General features: G+C 35.7%; 1 protein-coding gene across 1 annotated transcript in view; it reads left to right on the top strand.

Moving 5' to 3' along the window:
• Positions 1 to 19,519, top strand: part of LOC149801208 (complement C3-like) — a 346,536-nt gene that overhangs the window by 89,719 nt on the left and 237,298 nt on the right. Inside the window, exons 7-9 of the mRNA XM_089955247.1 lie at positions 4,000 to 4,090; positions 5,365 to 5,470; positions 15,466 to 15,705. Of these exons, the coding sequence (XP_089811373.1) occupies positions 4,000 to 4,090; positions 5,365 to 5,470; positions 15,466 to 15,705 (437 nt within the window). The remainder of the gene's footprint in view (positions 1 to 3,999; positions 4,091 to 5,364; positions 5,471 to 15,465; positions 15,706 to 19,519) is intronic.

The following is a 19,519-nucleotide window of genomic DNA, read 5'->3' as shown; positions in this document are numbered from 1 at the left end:
GGAACCAATCAAAATAGAGCAAACTTTGATGTCATATTATTATTTGCAGTGACCTTGAGGTTGAAGTAGGAGTGGTTTATTTAAAGTAACATATTTCATCATTTAGTCAGCATGAGAGGAAGCAGTGCGTGAGGGAGATTGGTGTCTGTGATAAAACAATGGTGGACTTTGATTCATACAGTGCATGAGGGAGACTGGTGTCTGATAAAATAATGGTGGACTTCGGTTTATGCAGTACATGAGGAAGATAGGTTGGTGTCTGATAAAATAATGGTGGACTTGGGTTTATACAGTACATGAGGAAGATTGGGATCTGTGATAAAACAATGGTGGACTTTGATTCATACAGTGCATAAGGGAGATTGGTGTCTGTGGTAAAAAATGGTGGACTTTGATTCATACAGTACATGAGGGAGATTGGTGTCTGATAAAATAATGATGGACTTTGGTTTATACAGTGCATGAGGAAGATTGGTGTCTGAGATAAAACAGAAGCAGACTTTGGTTTATACTGATATAAGGATTTATTAGAGACGGAATGAATGATTTCACAAAATGATTCAAAAGGTTCGGTCATATATAATTAACATACCGTATTTACTGTATGTTTTCGGACTGCAACAAATAATTACTTTTTTTGGTCGTCCGAATACATATCACATTCTTTAATTAGGTGTCCAAAAATATACATTTGAAGATAGATTTATCCCCCCCCCCCATGTCTGTAACAAAGTTACCGTTAGCTCACATGACGACGTGCTGCCATGAAGTAAAACAAGTATTTTGTCAAGCACCACGGAAAGGATAATGAATGAAAAACAGGCATTACTTGCCTATTTTGTCTATGTGATACATGTCCATCCACCAGAAAACACAGCCATACATGTATTAGAGCCACGATTGTGTGCGTATTTTCCAAAAGAACCGCCATATTACTATATAATCTTGCAATCCAGTTTAACCCTCTGCTAATCAGTGATCATTAAAATCTACATTACCAACGCGCGCAAGCTTGATTTCTGTGTAATTAAGATATTAATGCAAACTAAATAAAAAGATTTTGGAATTATAATTTTTAAGATATTTATGACAGAAACATTAGTATCGAGAGTAGAAATACCGGTACATGTATGATGACTAATCTTAGAGCACCAAAGGTGAGAGGCTCCATATGTGGTTAGTGTTGTATGCACGCATAGGAAGGGTAAAAATAACAAGCAAGTTGCAATATACGAGCCGACGTGTTTAATATGTTGGCATGTAAAAAAAAAAATAAGGTGGTCTATTTGTAGTGGTTCTTTCTTTTTTTTCTCCCCACCTAGCCGAGGATAGCTTCAAAATGAGTAGAGCTTGCTGACTCGAAACAATACTGCTCAAAGATTGTTTTGATGTACCGGTATGTCGGAGATTTCAAGGTGTCTAGGTGATAATTGTTAATAATAAAACTTGTGGGATTTCTTTGACATGTGTGATCGGAAATAAAATGCAGCCATCTGGATTTCATTAAAAGAGCACACGATGTACCGAACATTTAGCACCCACAATCAATATTTATCATCTACAAAGAGGTTTACTACCAATAGAACAATAACTATGTTTAAACCTTGGTCTATAATGTCTCAGGGATAAGGGGTTTGTTTTGTTGCACAATACCAATGAATTTTACTAATCCATACCGACTCTCCGAGGTATTGTTTAATGATATAAAGCAGGGGTCATGGTTTCTAATCAAAGCAATAACTGTCACACCTGTTTGAAGTGGTTTCATGTATAATAATGTCTGCACTGACAACCAATCATATTTTTGTTAGCCAATCAAGCTATTAAAATATAAAGTATAAATAAAATACCCACCACTATCAAAAGTTTATATACTGGATAGCTGTCGTTGTGAAACATAATATTGTTAGTACTGTAATAATTTTGATGGAAAAGTTTATCATACGATATGCAACAAGCGTGGAGGGACTCTCCCTTGCCGAAATCGTCTCCAAAGAGGCCAGTAGCCCGTCCACAGAAACGACCTCGAATTAATGATTCTGAGGATGCATCACAAAAGAAACCGCCTACGAAGAAAGCTGCTCTAGATGACGAGTCTGATTATCTTGAACCTGAGAGTGCACCACCCGGTTCTGTACGTGGTCACTATAAACATTATACATTAAAGCAAAAGCAGGATATCGTTATCAATGCAAAATGTCTGGGAATTAGACCTACAGCAGACAAATTCAAGATTCCGAAATATATGGTGAGTACCTGGATGAAAATTGACTTTTCTGCCGATCTGAACTTGAACGGACATTTGCCTAAGTGTGGACGACCCATTTCATATGGACAAGCTATGGATGATAAAATAGCTCAATGGGTGCTCACTCAACGTGACTTACAAATTCCAGTCAGTTTTGTGGGAATATGTATATATGCCATGGGGACAGAGTTTCATGAAAAGACATGACTTTGTGCTCAGAAGCAGGACCTCTCTTGCCCAACGTTTACCAAAGGATTTGAAAGAAAAGATTGCTTCGTTCCACATGTTTATGATGGATAGACCTGAGGAGGACGAGTTTGACAATAAGTTTATTATTAACATGGACGAGACACCAATGTACTTTGATCTTGTGCCAGAGAAAACGGTGGACAAAGAAGGAACGAAAAGCTTTCTGATTCGTACAACTGGCGTTGAGAAGAGACACATTACTGTTGTTTTAGCTGTTGCAGGTTCTGGCGACATAATACCTCCAATGATTATTTTCAAGGGAAAGAGACAGCTAGATCTGAAGGCTCCAAAAGGGTGGATTATCGCAATTCAAGAGAAAGCATAGATGGACGAAACGCTAATGCTGCGATAGATTGAAGAAATTTATTTGCCATTCACCAGAAGAGAGCGATCACTGTTAGTTATGGACACGTCCCGGGCTCACATCACTGATGACGTGAAGAAACAGTTGCGGCGCGGAAACATTGTGCCAGCAATAATACCTGGAGGCTGCACATCCAAATTGCAACCTCTTGATGTGAGCATCAATAAACCTGTTAAGAGCTACCTCCGCCGCAGCTGAACGGAATACATCAGGGATGCTACGAATGCATTAATATCATCTAATGAAAGCAGCAATGGACGGATCAAGACAGCCGGCAAACAAACTGTATTGGACTGGGTTGTAAATGTCATGGACACATTGAAGGAAAAGCGCACAATGATTATTAAATCTTTCAAGGTGAGCAGCAGCAGTGTCAATCTGAGCGGAAATAAAAACGCGCTGATCAGAAATGACAAACAATTAAACAATATGGATGATGATAGTGATACAGAATTTGAGGGCTTTTTGCCCGAGGACTTACAAAAGATTATGGACAAGCTACTTGATATTGAATAATATATTTAAATATATTACAGCATTAAATCATATTTCTTTTCATTCTTTGATATTGCTACTTATTGTGTATGGCTTAATATAACAATGTTTATCTATCTATCTGCATACATACATACATAAATATATACATACGTTTAAAAAATTTAAATTATATTAGTTCATGGAAGTTCATGATCACAATAAATAATTATCTACCAAATGAAGCGAATTTTGTATCAGTTAAGTTAATGGTAAACACCCTGTGGATTTTACAACAAAACGAAGCAGTAGATCTTCCTAGATTGTGTCCAAAAACATAAATTGTAGAAAAAATTATAGCAGAGCAATGTCCGAAAACTTACAAGGCATTTAAATATTATATTTTCCACAAAAAAATCGGTGTCCGAAAACAAACGGTGTCCGAAAACATACGATAAATACGGGTAATATTAAATTTGGTGTAAGTTCAATGATTACCGGTATGAGAAATTTAATTTTGTTGGATAATTTCTTTTCAGAGCATATGTTGTAGATTTTATATGTGTTTATTTATGAAATAAGTGAAATCGATCAATTGGGAAAGATTTTTCCTTTAATAGACAGATTAATATTGATCTATGACAATTTGTTTTGTAACTTTCAGTAATTCCAACCTTTGAGGTCAAGATAAACAGTGTTAGTCGCCGGTACATATCTGAAAGTGATGAGCCTTTACGCATCAGTGTTGAATCCAAGTGAGTATATCTTGCCATCAATGTTGAAAAGATGATTAATTCTTGCCATCACTGTTAAATCCCTGTGAGTATAACTTGCCATCATTTTGAATCCATGTGGGTATACCTTGCCATCAATGTTGGATCCATGTGAGTATACCTTGCCATCAATGTCTGATCCATGTGAGTATACATTGTCATCAATGTGGGATTCATGTGAGTATAGCTTGCCATCGTATTGAATCCATGTGAGTATAACTTACCATCATTTTGAATCCTTTGAGTATACCTTGCCATCAATGTTGGATCGATGTGAGTATACCATGCCATCAATGTTGGATCCATGTGAGCACATCTTGCCCTCAGTGTTGGATGCATGTGTGTCTAACTTGCCCTCAGTGTTGGATCCATGTGAGTATACCATGCCATCAATGTTAAATTGATGTGAGCATATCTTGCCATCAATGTTGAATCCACATTATTATATCAGTGTTGAATCCATGTGAGTATATCATGCCATAAATGTTAAATCAGCATTAGTATATCTTGCCATCAATGTTGGATTCATGTGAGTATACCATGCCATCACTGTTAAATTGATGTGAGTATATCTTGCCAACAGTGTTGAATCCACATTATTATATCACTGTTGAATCCATGTGAGCATATCTTGCTATCAATGTTGAATCCATATGAGTATATCTTGCCATCAGTGTTGGATCAGTTTGAGTATTACTTGCCATCACTGTTAAATCCCTGTGAGCATAACTTGCCATCAATGTTGAATCCATGTGAGTATATCTTGCCATCCATATTAAATCCACATTAGTATATCTTGCCATCAGTTGAATCCATGTGAATATATCTTGCCATCAATGTTGAATCCCTGTGGTTACTTTCTGTGAAAAAAAAATTAATTAACATTAGTTATTATTAAATGTTAAACAGTTATTGTTACATTTTAAATAGTAGAAAAGGTTGATACACTCAGTAAGTATGCAGGCAACTGAAGAATTAAGCTTTTGAGCATTCTAATGCAGCAGTAATGCAATACTGTTTGATTTTACTTGCTAACATTCTAACTTATGTGCATGTAAACTGAACATGAATTTCTTGTTAATATTCAGAGTGTTTTACATATTCTACAGTAAATGAAAAACTCATATTCATGTCAAAGTAGATAACTTTTTGCAACCAGTAAGACATAGCAAACATATGTAGAAAAAACATCTTACTGGTTTCAGAATGATAAATGCAGTCTAATTTTAATGACTCGAACATCTCTCTTATCGCAGGTACGTGTATGGTAAGCCAGTTAGAGGTACTTGTTCTCTCAGGCTGAAACTTAAAGACGAAGATGGAAAAGAGAATGAATTGATGCCATATTTTAAACCTAAAGAGGTAAATAAATAGAACTGAACTGACTAAACCACAATTGAAAACAATACTGCTTTGTGGCATGTATCTTGCAGATGTCTCTTCAAATTCAATACCACTGTACCCATAATTAACTTCAAAATTTACTGCAAATATTTGGTTTAAATAACTGACTTGGCATGATATCTAACAGCTGTTATTGAAGTCAGGTTTATCAAACATTTGGAAAGGGCCTATGTGTACATAAGCTGATTCCTGATTTTCAGAGATTCTTCTGCCATTGCACATATGGCCAAATCAGAACAGTTTCATATAAAAGAAATTAATAGAAAATATGAGAAATTATTTTTTGTTAATAGACAGTGAGATACAAAATTAAGGTTTACATTGATAGTTTGAGAATTTTATTTAGAATATCATACTATATGGCCATATTGGTAGTACAGCTGTATCAAAACTGTTTAGTTTCCAAGTAACAGTCAAGAATTAGAGCAACAGGTTATCTGATCCAGATATGATTCAATTCATGGTACTATCTCAGTGCTTACTAAATTTATGCTGAAAATTAAACCTACATTGCCAAAGATTATTATTCATTGTCTTTCTCATTGAAAATTAAACTTAAATTGTCATCGTATAATTGCCAAAGACTATTATTAATTGACTTTCTTATCGAAAATTAAACCTAAATTGGACATTTTATTATTGCCACAAACTATTTATCACATTTTATACTAAAGATGATCGCTTATGAAATGCTGACATATTTAGTTGTTGTTTTAATTTTGGTAATTTTACACAGCTAAGGGTCGAAGAAATTAACTGCACAACACATAGGCTTCTGTACAGTTCTTCAGCTGCTATTTATCAGTACACAAGACAGCTTAAAATCCTTTTAGTAAATGCCCCATGAAATATATAACAAAAGACAAATCTTGTAACTCTAGAAATCACAGTTTTAATAGCAGCAATTATTTATCCTGCCACTATTGGTTCATAAGCTACCCTATTTTCATGCTGAAAACTCACCATCCGTTCATTGTGAATACATCCTCCCACTGAGTGGAGAAAAATCAGAGTGACTTTTTGCACACAACTCTGTATTTTGCATGGTCAGGCTCAGAAGGTAGATATTACTTGTCATGTTTTTCCCTGATGCCATACTGTGTAGACATCTGTCTAAACTATCCCCAGAGAAATTATGCATGCAGCAACTTAACACAAATAAGCAGTTTTCTTCTGCGGTTTTAATTAGTCTCAGTGCTACAACTGTCTATTCCGTTTTATAAGAAACTGGATAGTAGCCTTATCCCCATTAGTCTCAGTGCTTCAACTGTCTGTTCCGTTTTATAAGAAACTGTATAGTAGCCTTATCCCCATTAGTCTCAGTTTTACAAGTGTCTGTTCCGTTTTATAAGAAACTGGATAGTAGCCTTATCCCCATTGGTATCAGTTTTACAACTGTCTGTTCCGTTTTATAAGAAACTTGATAGTAGCCTTATCCCCATTCGTCTCAGTTTTACAACTCTCTGTTCCGTTTTATAAGAAACTTGATAGAAGCCTTATCCCCATTAGTCTCAGTGCTACAACTGTCTGTTCCGTTTTATAAGAAACTGGATAGTAGCCTTATCCCCATTAGTCTCAGTGTTACAACTGTCTATTCCGTTTTATAAGAAACTGGATAATAGCCTTATCCCCATTAGAACTTAGTTTTTTAAAGGGCTTCTGCGGCTACCACATGCTCCATCGTTTAGGTGGATACACATTCCTTACATATATAAAAAACACTGTGATATAGGTAAGTACTTTGTTCTAAGGAAAATAACAGTAGGCTCTGCCTAACGTTGAGGACATCATTTCCTTTATCTTCAATTTCACATTGTATACTTGTTATGTTTGCCCATGCAATGTGTTGACACCGCATATGTATTTGAACGTTGCCTTAATAAACACAGTTCACAGGTAAATTATCTTAGTTTTCAATCACACAAGCAACAGACAAATTTCACTAAGTCAACACTGTTGTTTATGTCATGCATTACAGTGTTCTTAGTGCATACACAGGTTTGTATGTGGTATGACATTACATACAACTAAGTGAGTTTCATGGCAGCATCATACAGTGCTCTTATTGCTCGAGTAATGAAAACTTGCTTCATCTTAGCACTTTGATCTTGTGTGAATGAACTTCCTCACGAACCAACTTGATCTGATTTCTTCTGGAAGTGTAGATCAAATCTTGGCTCACCTCAAGACACTACAAGCATAAACTTGTTGTCTGCTTTCCTTTATCTTTCCTTCTTTCATTCTGAACTTTGAATGTCACTGCTGATTGGTTCCTTACGATGTATCCATACGCATTCCCTACAGTTCTTGCAAAGTGGAAACCACTCAGATTCTCTATCAACTCATCCCTTTGCAGACCAAATTTTCACCACCGTTTGCGTTGGTGGATGAATCAAGACAGATTCCTGATGGGGGTTCCCATGCACACATCTAATCCCCACACCTATTTGCTGATGTGTCAGTTTGCAGTTGGGGTGCTGATTTGGAGCCAGAGACCATAATTCTCCATGGTTCTTGGACTCTGGCAGAATTGTCCCTCCACTTTAACACCCTAGAAATGAAAGCAGTATTTCTAGCATTGCCAGTGTTCGTCATCTGAATAAGGGGCCGATGTCTGTAATGTCCTTGATGCAAACATGCCACTTCTCCAGCGTGTAGGTCTGGAGAGTCATCATCTCAGAAGCATCAGTGAATTTTGCAATCTGAGTTTACTACCTTCTGCGCAAGATGAATGTATTAGTGGACAGCTGTTCCAGAACTGACTGTTAGTGAGCTGTCCTCACAGATTGGTCTCTTCACCATTCAGTAACAGAGTCCCTGTTCTCCCTCTGGGGAAGACCCCTTGTGGACTTATTTGCGACCAGCTTCAACAACAAACTTACCTTTTATGTGTCTCCTGTCCTGGATCAGAGAGCATGGGCAGTGGAGGCATTCAGCTTCCAGCGGGATCACCTATTCGCTTATGCCCTCCCACCTTGCTACCACAAGTTCTGCAAACTGTCAGAGCTTTCACTGCTCAGATCATCCTCATCGTCCCACTGTGGATATAATGATCATATGTCAATGATCTCCTATACCTGTTGATTGATCGACCCAGGTCAATACTTAACAGGAGGGATCTCCTGTCTCTTCACTGGGGATCATTTCTCCACCACAGCCCACACATTTTCCACCTTCACTACTAGCTCATCTCATGTGACCTCTCCACCAGAACAAGTTTTCGGGCCAAGTTGCCAGTTGCATCATTCAGGCCAGGAGGGCTTCTATATCCAAGGTCTATGATGCCAGATGGAGAATTTTCTATGCTTGGTGATCCTATCTTTCCATCTGTAACTTCTATTACTGATCTCCTTACCTTCCTTTATAACACTAAAATGTTCAGTATCCACTACCGAGAGCTATTGAGCTGCCATCACCTTGCCAGTCATTTTAATTATTTTGAGCTCCAGAGACCTGTCTCCCGCTCCCTTATGTCCAGATGGATTCTAGTGTTTTAGGGTCATATTCCAAGACTCTCTGAACCATTGAGTAAAGCATCCTTTCAAGACCTCACACTCAAACTGTTTCTACTCACTCTAGCTTCTACAAGGCAAAGAAGTGAGATTCATGCCTTGTCTAACGACACTGGCTGTCTCAGGTTTCCATCGGGCTAAACCCTCACATTAGGGAGGTTGAGCACAGCAACAGCAGGTTGCACTCTTCTCTTGGATAGGTAGAGCATTGTTATAGCGGGCTGTACCCTCCCATTAGGGGGGTGGAGCACTGCAACCACTGGTTGTGCCCTCCAGTTATGGAGGTTGATCACCACAACAGCAGGTTTCTCCCGCCTATTAGAGATTCCGAGCACTGCAACACATCTGATGTTTTTGTTTCTCTATGTAGCCTTTTGTTATGAACAGTATGTGACACAGAGAGACATCAACCTTATATAGATGGAACGCTCCCTCTATGGTGAGTACAACTCAGTTTCTCTGTTTTTGATCAGTTTGAATTTGACAAAAACATCAGCCTACTCAACTAACTGACAAATGACAGCTACTTAATAATAGCAGGATAAGTAATTGCTGCTATTAAAATGTCTTTTTGGGGGTTGGGTAAAATTAATTATGCATTACTTTCTTGCTGCTATTGCCGATACCTTTCTCCTACCTTGCTTTGATGTCTTGTGTAAAGTCATCTGTGAAAAGATGACAGATAATATCTACCTTCTGCACATGACCATGTGACATACAGAGTGGTGTGCAAAAGGTCAATCTGACTTTTCTCCACCTTGTGGGAAGATGTATTCACATCGAACGGACAGTGCTTTCAGCACAAAAATAGATTAGCTATCCAAAAGTGGTAGGTAAGTATTGCATAATTGAAATTAGTTTTACCACTCGAAAAAACTATATTTGATACCTTTGACTCCATTTCTTAGTGACTTTTTCTTTTACAGCAATACTTTTTAGTAGAAGTGTTGCTTTTCAGTGAGCTATCTATCACATGTGTATATGAATTAGATGTGGGGAATTAAGAGCATGAAAATATAAAGATTTTGTGAATTTTCATCTGGTCCAAAAGTATTATATTTGCCACAGCTCATCTTTATTTTAAAGTCTCCAGCTTTATTGATACATTTGTCATGCTAAAGGGAAGATATAATAAGGTATTTATGTGAGTATGTAATTACTTTTTACATGTAAAATTTTTCTAGTTTACATTTGACTGAAGATTTACAAGTGTTAAGGCAACTTTCACGAACATTGCTATTAAGTAATCCATTTAATTCAGACCTCCATATCTAGAGAACCATTCAAAGGGACGATTCTTGATTGACCAAAATAGCTGGAAGGTTATTTTTTCATGACTCCAATGAAATTATCACCAATCAGCTGTTGTATCAACATTATTTGCTTCATATATGGATTAAAGTGGTATGCCTTATGCGAAAGTGGAAATCAGTGGCGATAAATGAAATAGTTCCTTGGAATGTAAGTTAGTAACAGTTTCCTTGTGAAAAGTTGTTGTTGTTTTGGGTTTAATGTTTAATGTCATATTTTAGCACACATTAGGCTGTACATGGCAGCCAATATAACTGGTAAAGGAAAAATCCGGAAAAAACCCAGTAATAACCTGAAACCCATGGGAATCTGCTGGCAAGCTTTCACACAAACATACATCGGAATAGCCCAAGTAATAATATACAGTGTCTTTGATTTGGCATGACATTATATCAATAAAGTTGCAGAGTCTTCAAAAGGCCATTTGCCTAGAGTGAGCATAACACCGTCCAGACAATTTTTTATACAAAATTGTGGTATTCTCTGGTGCTTAACTTATAACAGATTTAACTTAGAACTTGAATGGACATTTTCTCCACATTAAAATGATGCCTAGGTCACCAATAACCATCACGAAATGAAGGGACCATATATTAAATGCCTTTTAAACTCATTGTCCTCACTCAGAACATAACATTTTCATGTTGCGAACCTATCTTTGTAACATGTATACATTAGGTACATGTGTTAAAACACAATGTTGTGGTTCTATGTGTTGTAAATAGGTAGCATGGGGAAATTAATCAATTACTGATATGTAGTAGATGTTTAGCAATGTTGCAATGAGGCGCTAGGTAAAATCCACACTCAGATTTATTCTTGAGGTGTAAATCCGTATCTAGCATAATTATATTTTGTGTTCCAAAGCCCACCATGTCCCAACTCAACACAAGAAGTTCTTTTGGAGTTGGATGCCATGAAATTATTTGTTGTGCTATATGAACCACAACAGATGATATTGCAAAAGTTTCTGAGTAATTCATCATGGTCGCAGTCATATTTTACCGCAGTCTGCATCATTGCACATTGGAGAGATTCCTTCCGATAAAGTAGACCATATTGTAGCACAAATAAATGAAATGTTGATTCATCTGTTGCATATTTATGTGCCACAGATAAATTTGCATCCTCACTGAAATAGCCAGACGAATACAGGGTCACGATTACGAATATTGTAAATATTCTCTAAAATATTGCCGTCATAAAGTCTAGTTGTTCTCTCACATGGGAATTTCGGTACCGATTCAGTCCAAGCATGACTGTTATGATAATAGATAATGATTATAGATAATCGGGTGCCTTAAATACAGTATTTGCCAGAATTATACAAAACCTTGGGGGCCCCCAAGTGGCTGAGTGGTCTAAAGCGCTCATCATTATGGATCATTGCCATCTCACCTCAATCTGTGTGGGTTTGAATCTCGGGTTCAGCCAATGTGGGTATGTCAGAAAGTTGCCAGTAGCTTCTCATGGGTCAGTGATTCCTGGCTTCTTCCTCCTCTATTTATTCTGGCCGCCATATATAGTGAAAAATGGCATTAAACTTAACAACAACAACAAAGCATTGTTGGTTATTGTTTTTACCATGATAGGAAATTTTAGTAGTTTTTCCAATACATTTATGTCATTTCTTTTAGCCCTGTTGACAAGAAATTCTCATTCATTCATTTTTTATGTGTGATTTTGTTGATCTGTTTTCACACCTCGAGTTAAATAAATGTTCTCTGACACACTGAGCCACACAAGTTAATGTTCATATGGCCATGGCAGTGGCATTGGTGCTTGCACCACGGGGTGGGGGTGTAAGAGCACCAATAATTATTTGGCTCCTTTAAATGGTAGAAGACGTAAACAATAGACATGAGATACATGCTATTATAATATGGTTTGTCTATTCTGGTAAACATACCTGCTTTAGAATTTTTGTCCACTGTGACAACATTAATATGTCGCCGTGATTCCTTAACAGGCTCAAGTTTATAACGAATAATCCAAGTTGAGCCATCCAAGGCACCATCATATACAATAAATTTTATTCTGAATATGTACTAGCTGTCATTTGCAAGATTATTAATAATCGTTGCGGCATGCTTATCATTCATTAAGTAATTGATGATAATACCATCGTGATCTATTATGTTGACCAAACACGAACAGTGCCATCTTGCACATTTTTCATTTTTGGCTATTTTGATGAATTCATTTAACTAACTCAAGCGGTAAACATTTTTTCTTATCGGTTAATCTATCAAAATCAGATCTAGAAATGTATTGTAGTTCAGTCTCGGCTAACATCTCAAATTCACTCGCAGTTAAAAATGATTTGAACTAGTTACGTCAATTGTTTTGTGCAATTTTCGACCTTGAAAAATTTGGTTTTATACCACTTAGTTTAATATCCTGTTCTCTCTGCTTTTTGCAACAGCCAAATTACTCATTGATGTAGTATTCAATGTACTGTCTTTAATATAATATAACTCTCCTCTAAGCTAGAAAAAATAATATACTCTGATTATGCCAAACACAAGTAAATAATTGTAAGTGGCTAGAGATAGGATAAGTAACTCCTTGTGGCATCACAGAAATTGTTGTTGTGTCCATATGATAAAAAATCAGACTTAGCAATACAGGCGTTAAACCATGTCTGATATGTGGAGTAGGGGTAAAAGGTAAAACTAAACTATGTGTTCCTTATGGTGGATGAAAATATCTTGCCTTGAAAAGAGAATATGAAATAATAAATGCTGATGATGATGTTAAAATAAAGGACACATAAGATTACATTGCGAGGTTTATTAAAAGCAACAATTTCATAGAGAAAAAAAAATAATATAATGAATCAAGTTTTAAAAAGTATCAATGAATTTGCAAAACAACCAATTTTCACAAGCTATGAGGCTAACTGAGCCAGGACCATCAAAAATTGTCGTCTAAAAAAACCTCTTGGCAGTGTAAATAATATTGGGTACCTCACTATCAGTATTGAAATTCTTGGAAGGAAAAAAGATGAAAAAATATCTTTCTCATAGATCTTTACATGAATGCTTTAACGGAATGATCAATGATGGTATTGTTATTGATTATGTCAACTCAAGTAGAGCAGTATAGTCATTTGGAAAACTTGCAAGTGTTTACTTCTAGTGAAAATAACAAACGGGGAAAACTGAAAAACATAATTTTATACCGTGACCATTAAATCAGTTAATCTTGATACAGGTGAAATGAAAGATTTTTATCTGTTTCTGCCACGGGAATATATTTCAATATTAATCCTGGAGCTTTACACTATTTAGCAAATGTTCTAACTAACTCTGCCACGTCAAAGCGACTTAACCAGAAAATAAGATTTCAGTATATACAGTAATGTATGTATTATTTTTGCCCCTCCCCGCACCATTACAACATTAAGACCCCACAGTAATGAGTCGCTAAAATATTGCCAACATGGTACTGATTGGTATTCGGTTTAAAAGAAATCAACATTTTTTAAGACCAAGATTACGGATTGATTGATTTCCATAGTAAATGATTTAATTACAGATTAATAGTCAGTGGATATATAAAATTTCAGTATACACTTCAGGTTCAATCCCACATGACTGACAGTATTATTATCAGCATTAGTAAATGAATGATTATAAGTGGGAGGGGCGGCCTAATCATTGAAATGGGTAATTGCAAAACGTGTCCCAGGTGCACTTGCCAGTTCCCCCCCCCCGCCCCCCCCCCCCCCGCCTAAATAAGGGTGTTCATTTTATAGCACCTGGAATTCACTTAGGGAATGTGTGATTGACTATGGATTAACAAACTAAAATTCAGCCAGGACAGCTCTCTGAATCACTAAAATTTCATTCTAAAATTTTGTTTTGCACCTAGTGATTCACTGGGGTGTGTGTGTTCATTCAGCATTCTTACAAGGCCCAGATTGTAAAATGGGGCCTTGATGAGGAAGGTGGGCTCAAGGTCGAAGCCACGTTTTTGGTTGGCTCTGCACTCCTTCTTCTGCTGTCTGGGTCATGGACCATCAAAATTGACAGGAAGCAATCCCATCCATTGACATTTTGTGCAATCTGAATTTCAGCAGGTGATGCAACCAAAAGAGTTCGGTGAGCATTCGTTTTTCAAGCCACCTCTTTAAACTCCTTCCACATGATGAAGGAGGCAGAGGGGGCAGTCCTAAAGTCCTGCTTGCAACATATACCCTGATGTTGGTCCACAGCGACACAGCTAGGACTTGTAATTAAAGCTCATTCTTTCTCAGGATTTTATTTTCATAAGAACAAACTTTCTCACCTACAAGTGGAGACTTCATGTACCCCAGAAAGGACAGACATAATGCTAGCTCTTTTGAGGTCTCTTTATGCCAAGACTGCATTGTTGACATGACTTTACCTTTCCCTACTGGGGACGTTGAACTCCACAGCAGACCTGGTTTCCCTATATAGGCTTAATCTATGACCTGTCAGGTTTTTCCTTCTTGTGACATGGAAACAATGTAAGGATTTCTAGTCAAACTAAATTACTCTTAAGGTAAGATTTTCTGTACCATCTGAACTAATGGTCCAATTGAGACATGTACCTGAATGGACACTGACACACCATATTTGGGTGGGTCACTGTCTAGAGCAGAAGGTATATTTCTGTAAGACCATAGGTTCTCCAGAAGTACACAACTTCCACTGCTCAACTCATCCTGATACCCACCACTGTGGCTTGTGCAACCATAGTTCACTGACATTTTTCATATCATATTTTCATATCAGTAGAGAGTAAGTTAACACAATTAATAGTGACAGTTAAGTATTAAATAAAAAAAAGTTTTACTCCAACCCCACCCTGGCACATTATTTACAAGGGAGATATGTTGAGATCAGTATTCTCCTATACTTCATGTACACTATTGGCTATACCTATGATGTCTTTAAATTAAAGCACTTTATAAATAATCAGGCTCTAAGTAAAAGTTAGTATCTATTTTTGGTCCTAAAATTTGTATGGAAATTACAGTGTTTTTGCTTGCTTGATCTAAATAATTAGACCTTTTCATACTGTATCAAAGTTTTCTCACTTATTCACCATGCAAGACAATTTGAATTATGTCATTTCCATTTCATGTCTTGTTTCACACAGCTTGACAGCAATGGACATGTGGAGATTGTAATTGATGTCAAAAATGACCTTAGGCCTGTCCTGGCTGCATATGATCTTGAGGGCAAGAGACTGGTTCTAGATGCAACAGTCCAAGAAACTACAACTGGGAATACCCAAACAGTCCGTGACCAGTCTGTGTTCTTTTCCAACAATCCTTATGTCTTGAAGTTTTCCAGGTCATCATCTTCATTCCAACCTGGTTATCCATATGAACTGCGTGTAAGTCTTAAGTTTCAAATAGTTAATGTTCACGTTAATTGATAATGCTTGTGTGACATGAAAATTATATTGTATAAAATATTTTTTCCGTGCCAAAAGAGTCATGAACACAACATTGTCTATTTTCAAAATTAATAGATGATGCATGCTTACAAGAACTACTCTGGACTTAAAGTTTACCACTAGAAAGATGAGGAAAGTCGACAGATGATATCACTCCTTCATATTTACATCAAAGGCTATCATAGGAAAGTGTCTGAATTTTACATTTTGGTTTTGGTTCTTTTTATGACAGAAGACACAGTCTTAGTTGTCATTTTCATCTCTTTCGTTATTAGACAAAATTTAGTAAAACTAGACTGTTAATGAATATACACTCTTTTACATTTATTATCACAATGTGGATAAATGTTGCAGACTGCATGACAAAGCAGTTACAATATCTACGGTGCCATCCCTCTGTCATGAACGTTTAATAGTTTCAGAAAAAAAAAATGAAATTCTTGTTTGTGTATGAAGGTGCCATCTGATTTATTGGTGGCAAAGTTAAATAAAACTTATGGATATGTGTCTGTCATCTATCCATACTTCAACATTTGCATGTTTCCATTCTGGAAGCCATGTGGTTTATCCAGTTGTTGGTAAAACTTGAAATACAGATGAGTGTGAACATGCACAAGATCTATATATTTTTATGAGGGATCTTGCATCTGATTGGCTGAGCTTATTACCATTCTGGAGGCATTTTGCTGGTGTGATTTCGATCATATTTGGAATATGTGTGTGCATAAGGATCTTGAATGAGTTCAGTAATAAACACGGTCCAAGCATACTTCTGAGCTGAGCTTTCATCTGTTAAACTGATCTTATTGCCACTCTTAAAGCTATATTTCTGATCTGATTGGAGAATGAACTAATATGATCAAGATCTTGGATGAGTGTGACCAATGCACAATAATGAAGTGATCTTGCATCTGATTGGCTGAAATTGTTACCAGCCTAGAGACAAATTCTAATCCAGTTCTGAGTAAACTTTGTAAATAGACCTAAATCATCCAGATAATGGGTACAGTTATAAACAAAATTGATAAGGTTCACTTCTGTCTGACTGGCTGAGTTTGTCAGCACTTTATTTGTTATTTCTGGTCAAATTTTTACACTTACTAAATAAACCTATATCATGAAGATAAAGCAAGGTGACTAACCCATGGGATTATTGAGAATAACAGATCTGGGCATTTGCACAGTTGTAAGAAAAATACCTGATTTATTTAAAATAGACACCAATTATCGATATACAGTGCATGCATTTCAATAGAACAATTTATAACAATTAGTGAAATAATGCACCTTTGGTCATAAGATGAATAATCTGTAATTTATAACTGAAGAAAAAATATAAAATAGAATTTACATTTGAATTCAAATAATTTCATAAGGGGTATAGGTTTTTGAAGATTTAGTAGCAGTGTACTGTTTGATGAAAATATATTGATGAAATCAATAATTACATGAAGAGAATAAAATTGCAATTTGCTGATTATGAAGGAAATATTGCCAATGTATCATATTCAGATGTAAGATTTACTATGCCAGACTCATTATTTTCATATGCATTATTGATGGAAATTTGTGGAAAAACAATTTTGTATGCTTCTGATAAAAAGAAGAGTAAATTAAAACAGGAAAACGAACTTGTACAATAAGTACAGACTTGAATGGTTCCATGGGACCTTATAATTTAGAAATGCTGGACTCTGAAAAAATAAAAAAAGCTTGATAGTATGAGAAAGAAAAGCTTTGAGAAAGTAGTATTAGATCCATGGTAAAATGGGTAGAAGATGGTGAGAAACTTGCAAGATACTTTTGCCATCGAGAAAATAGAAACTGTGTTAATAAAATAATTACAAATTAAAGATAAGAATGAAATTATGTCATGTCAGTTTGATAATCTAGGGGAAGTAAAAGAATATTACAATAATCTATATAATGAGAGGGAAAAATGTAGAAGATGTAGACTTAGAGGTCCTTCTCAAAAACTATACAATTCCTGGGCTTAACCAAGAGCAATCTTTAAGATTAGAAGACAGAGCTACCTAAATCAAAGTACTTAGTTATTGAAAAGTATGAAAATTATCAAAACCCATGATCAGATAGCTTCAAAGCTGAATCTTTTTTGAAGTCTTTTGGATTGACATTTGGAATTTGTAGTTAGAACAATTAATGAAACATGAAACTGGATCATTCTCAACTGTTTTGAGACAAGGCATTATAGCTTGCATATTCAAGGAGGATAAAGCGAGACAGTACTTGAGGAACTGGTATTCAATTTCTGTAGACTATAGAGCGCTATTGAATAAAATAATATCTGACCATCAAATTGGTTTTGTAAAAGGAAAATATGTTGGTGAAAATACAAGGATCATATATGACATTATGCACATTACAAAAGAGTTAAATTCTGGGTATACTGTTATTGTTTATTGAAAGAGCATTTGATTCTTTTTAATGGAAATATATTCATAATGGTATATCTTTCTTCTTTCATTTTGGACTGAATATAGCGCACTGGGCTTTAAACTTTTATTGTAATATCTCATCAGCAATTTTACAAAATGGCTTTCTTTCAAGAGTTTTTCAAACTATTCAGAGGTTGTAGACAAGGTGATACATTATCCCCATATCTCTTCATATTATGTGCAGACATATTGTCTGTGGTTTTAAAGAATAATAATATAAAAGGTATCAAGCTAAAGGAAACAGAATATTTACTGTCACAATTTGCCGATGATACTACTTTAATTCTTGATGGCTCTTGTATCTCTGGAATCCGCTATTGAAATATTAAACTTGTTTGCAAAGATTTCATGACTGAAATTTAACATTGCCAAAACAAGAGCAATGGGTTTGGATAAAATGCTAAAGATGAGTTTTAAAAATGAAATTGAAATAATAAAAATTTGTTTAAAACAAATGGGAAAGGTGGTTGGTTAAATAACAGGTCAGAAAACTTAATTATTTTAAAGTTTAATCATTTCATCTCGTTACCAAATCCTCCACAACATTGTTATGGGATTAAATGATTTTTTTTCTTTTCACCTTTAAATGGCAGTCCGAACTAGACAAAGTTAAAAGAGAGGTTATGCATACATTTTCTAAAGGTGGTTTGGAAATGATAGACATTGATAAATTCATATCAACTTTGATAATAAAATGGATCTGTGAAGTCCATCTATCAAATAGAAAATTCGTCAGTTTGTTTCAGTATGAAATATGTGAGGTTAAATACCTGTTCCTATTAGGAGATGAAAATGTAATGACATTTTCCAAAAAGACAAAAGTTGCATTTTAACATGACGTTTTTGTGGCTTGGTAACTGTTAATGACATTTCCAAAAAGACAAAAGTTGCATTTTAGCATGATGTTTAATTGGCTTGGTAACCGTTAATGACATTATCCAAAAAGACAAAAGTTGCATTTTGGCATGATGTTTTATTGGCTTGGTAAATGTTAATAGAGAAAAATATAACCTAGACAGGAGAAGATCTTATGAAAACAAATTTATGGATGAACTCATTTATGATGATAAACAAGGTACCAGTTTTCTATGAGAAATCGTTTGAACATAACGTAATCTATATTGGCGATATGTTTACAGTTTAGGGAACTGTTAATTGATTTTGATTGTTTTAAAGCTAAATATGGTCTCAACCTGCATTTACTTACTTTTCAAGATATTATTCAGCGTGAAGACCTTTATGAACCACTTTTGAAAACAGAATTTAAACCAACTAGTATAAGGAAATTAAATGAA

The sequence above is a fragment of the Sinohyriopsis cumingii genome, chromosome 4 (genome assembly GCF_028554795.1).
Source record: "Sinohyriopsis cumingii isolate HCF-2022 chromosome 4, ASM2855479v2, whole genome shotgun sequence".
NCBI lineage: Eukaryota > Metazoa > Mollusca > Bivalvia > Unionida > Unionidae > Sinohyriopsis > Sinohyriopsis cumingii.
This window is presented reverse-complemented; position numbering and strand designations above follow the sequence as displayed.